The sequence below is a fragment of the Zea mays genome, chromosome 9 (genome assembly GCF_902167145.1).
Source record: "Zea mays cultivar B73 chromosome 9, Zm-B73-REFERENCE-NAM-5.0, whole genome shotgun sequence".
NCBI classification, from domain to species: Eukaryota; Viridiplantae; Streptophyta; class Magnoliopsida; order Poales; family Poaceae; genus Zea; species Zea mays.
In genome coordinates this window covers 104,082,921-104,085,226 of record NC_050104.1, presented here as the reverse complement: position 1 = coordinate 104,085,226, position 2,306 = coordinate 104,082,921, and the positions used below count along the sequence as shown (strand labels likewise).

Genomic DNA, 2,306 nt, shown 5'->3' with positions numbered 1-2,306 from the left:
TTTAGTCTTGTTGGCAGAGTGATTGAGGTGGAGATTTTGTCATGTATAAAGGATTGGAAATTAGCAGACTCACATATGCAGCACAATGTGGAGAAGGACACCAAAGAGATGGAAGTTATTCATGAAAGTATGATCCTTGAAGATGCAGCCTCTGTTTGAAAGTTTGTTTGGACTGTAACTTATTTGTTTTATGTACTATGGACTATAACGGACATTAATACTTTAATTTGGAGCCAATTGTATTCTTTTTTCTTTCTTTCTAGGATTTTCTCACGAGGTGTGAGTTTTTACCTAGAAAGGTTTTTAACGAGACAACATTGCACATTAGCTCCAAACCTAATTAAATATCTACTTTGCTGAAGTATTAATGTTATGCTTTGGAATCTGGACTTATAATTGCGAATGTGGACTTGTAGTTGTAATTGTAATATGGACTTATAGTTGTATGGTGATATGTATATGAATCTGATTATGTAATGTGAAGCTAGACTTGTATTAGATTTTGAATTGTGACTTACGTATGAATCTGGATTATGTATTGTAAATCTAGACTTGTTTCAGGCTATTAGACGGCTCGGCCTTATCTGACCTATCGTACTCACGGGCTCACGGCACGAAAAAGACTTGATTATACCGAACCTAAGTCGAAGAGACGACACGACGTGGCAGAGGCGCAGAGGCAGAGCACATCGGCTAAGCCCCGCCGCCCGCAGCCAATCACACTCCTACTACCACCAGATCCCGGATTGCAGAGGATCCCATTTCCCATTCCATCCTAGGGCTCGCGAGTCGCGTCCCCCAAAGTGAATACAGAAACCTCCAGCCCCAGGCCAATTCCTCGACCGCATCGCCACCCACCCCATCTCCATGGCTACCTCCGCCCTCGCTGCTCTGTCCGCCACCGCGGCCGCCGCCGGTAAGCGCATCCTCCTGTCGCGCCCCGCCTCCTCCTCCTCCCTCTCCTTCGCCTCCCGCCGCCTGGCCGCCGGGGCACCCCTCCGGGGGTTCCTTGGCGCGCCAATCCGGGCCGTGGCGTCGTCGGCGTCGGCGGCCCCCGCGGCGGCGGCCAAGACCATCGCGGTCGGGGACCGGCTCCCTGACGCGACGCTCTCCTACTTCGACACGTCCTCCCCCGACGGCGAGCTGAAGACGGTGACGGTCCGCGACCTCACCGCGGGGAAGAAGGTGGTGCTCTTCGCCGTGCCCGGCGCGTTCACGCCCACCTGCACCCAGAAGCACCTCCCGGGGTTCGTGGCCAAGGCCGGGGAGCTCCGCGCCAAGGGCGTCGACACCGTGGCCTGCGTCTCCGTCAACGACGCCTTCGTGATGCGCGCGTGGAAGGAGAGTCTGGGGATCGGGGACGAGGTGCTGCTCCTGTCGGACGGCAACGGCGAGCTGGCGCGCGCCATGGGCGTCGAGCTCGACCTCTCCGACAAGCCCGTGGGGCTCGGCGTCCGGTCCCGCCGCTACGCGCTGCTCGCGGAGGACGGCGTGGTCAAGGTGATCAACCTCGAGGAGGGCGGCGCGTTCACCAACAGCAGCGCCGAGGACATGCTCAACGCGCTCTGAACTCGCGACGCCATGGTTGGTTCGTCTCTTCCGGCAAGAGTTGGTTTCTTTTCCCTGAAAATAATCGTGACGGCAACGGTGGCTTGTGTTACTGCCGCCACTGTTGTGACCGGCGCTGTTACTAGTGCACTGCAGAGATGCAAGTTTCTTGCGAACATGGCTTTATAGGTCTAGCTTCATGCAATTGTTGACGCCCTCTGTTTCATGACTTGTCATGGTATGCAACTCTTGTCTGAGAATTGATCATCTGCATAGTACCACTACTATCACAGGCGTTCTCTATTATTATCAAAGGAGAGAAGGGGCCGCCCAGCCGCAAAATGGCTCCATTTTGACTGGAAGGTTGATGCTGTGATGCTCACCATGCCAAACAAATACTAGGCTCTTGATATTAGGCTGTGCACTGCAGCTGCGGCTAATTGCTATGGTTATCTAGTTTAATTGGGGATTGTCAGCGTTGCAGTGTCCTTCAAAGTTTCTTTATGCCTGCTGTCGGTCTGGTATCACATAAGTTGCTTTCTTAATGAACGCTGAAGCTAGTTTAATTGGGGATTCAGATTCTCAGGTTTTGGCGAGCAAGAGCAAGGGTCAGATGCCTCTTGGGGACGAGCAAAGGTTCTTTCGTTTGCCTTGCTGGTACCCCAGCATCTCTTGCTGTTGGTCAATTATTAATCGTGTCGTCACTGGTAATCAACACTGTAAATAGAGGTACCGTTTGGTTCACGAAATGTAACGTA

At 52.7% G+C, this 2,306-nt stretch overlaps 1 protein-coding gene across 1 annotated transcript; it reads left to right on the top strand.

Moving 5' to 3' along the window:
- The first annotated feature begins 757 nt into the window (after positions 1-757).
- Positions 758-1,854, top strand: LOC100282052 (uncharacterized). Its single transcript, NM_001154965.2, has one exon. The coding sequence runs from the start codon at positions 868-870 to the stop codon at positions 1,567-1,569; it is 702 nt and encodes a 233-aa protein (NP_001148437.2). The 5' UTR covers positions 758-867; the 3' UTR covers positions 1,570-1,854.
- The last annotated feature ends 452 nt before the right edge of the window (positions 1,855-2,306 follow it).

What these genes read in the sequence shown, in the direction of transcription:
- LOC100282052 (NM_001154965.2), top strand. Translation starts at nt 868, where the DNA reads ATGGCTACCTCCGCCCTCGCTGCTCTGTCCGCCACCGCGGCCGCCGCC.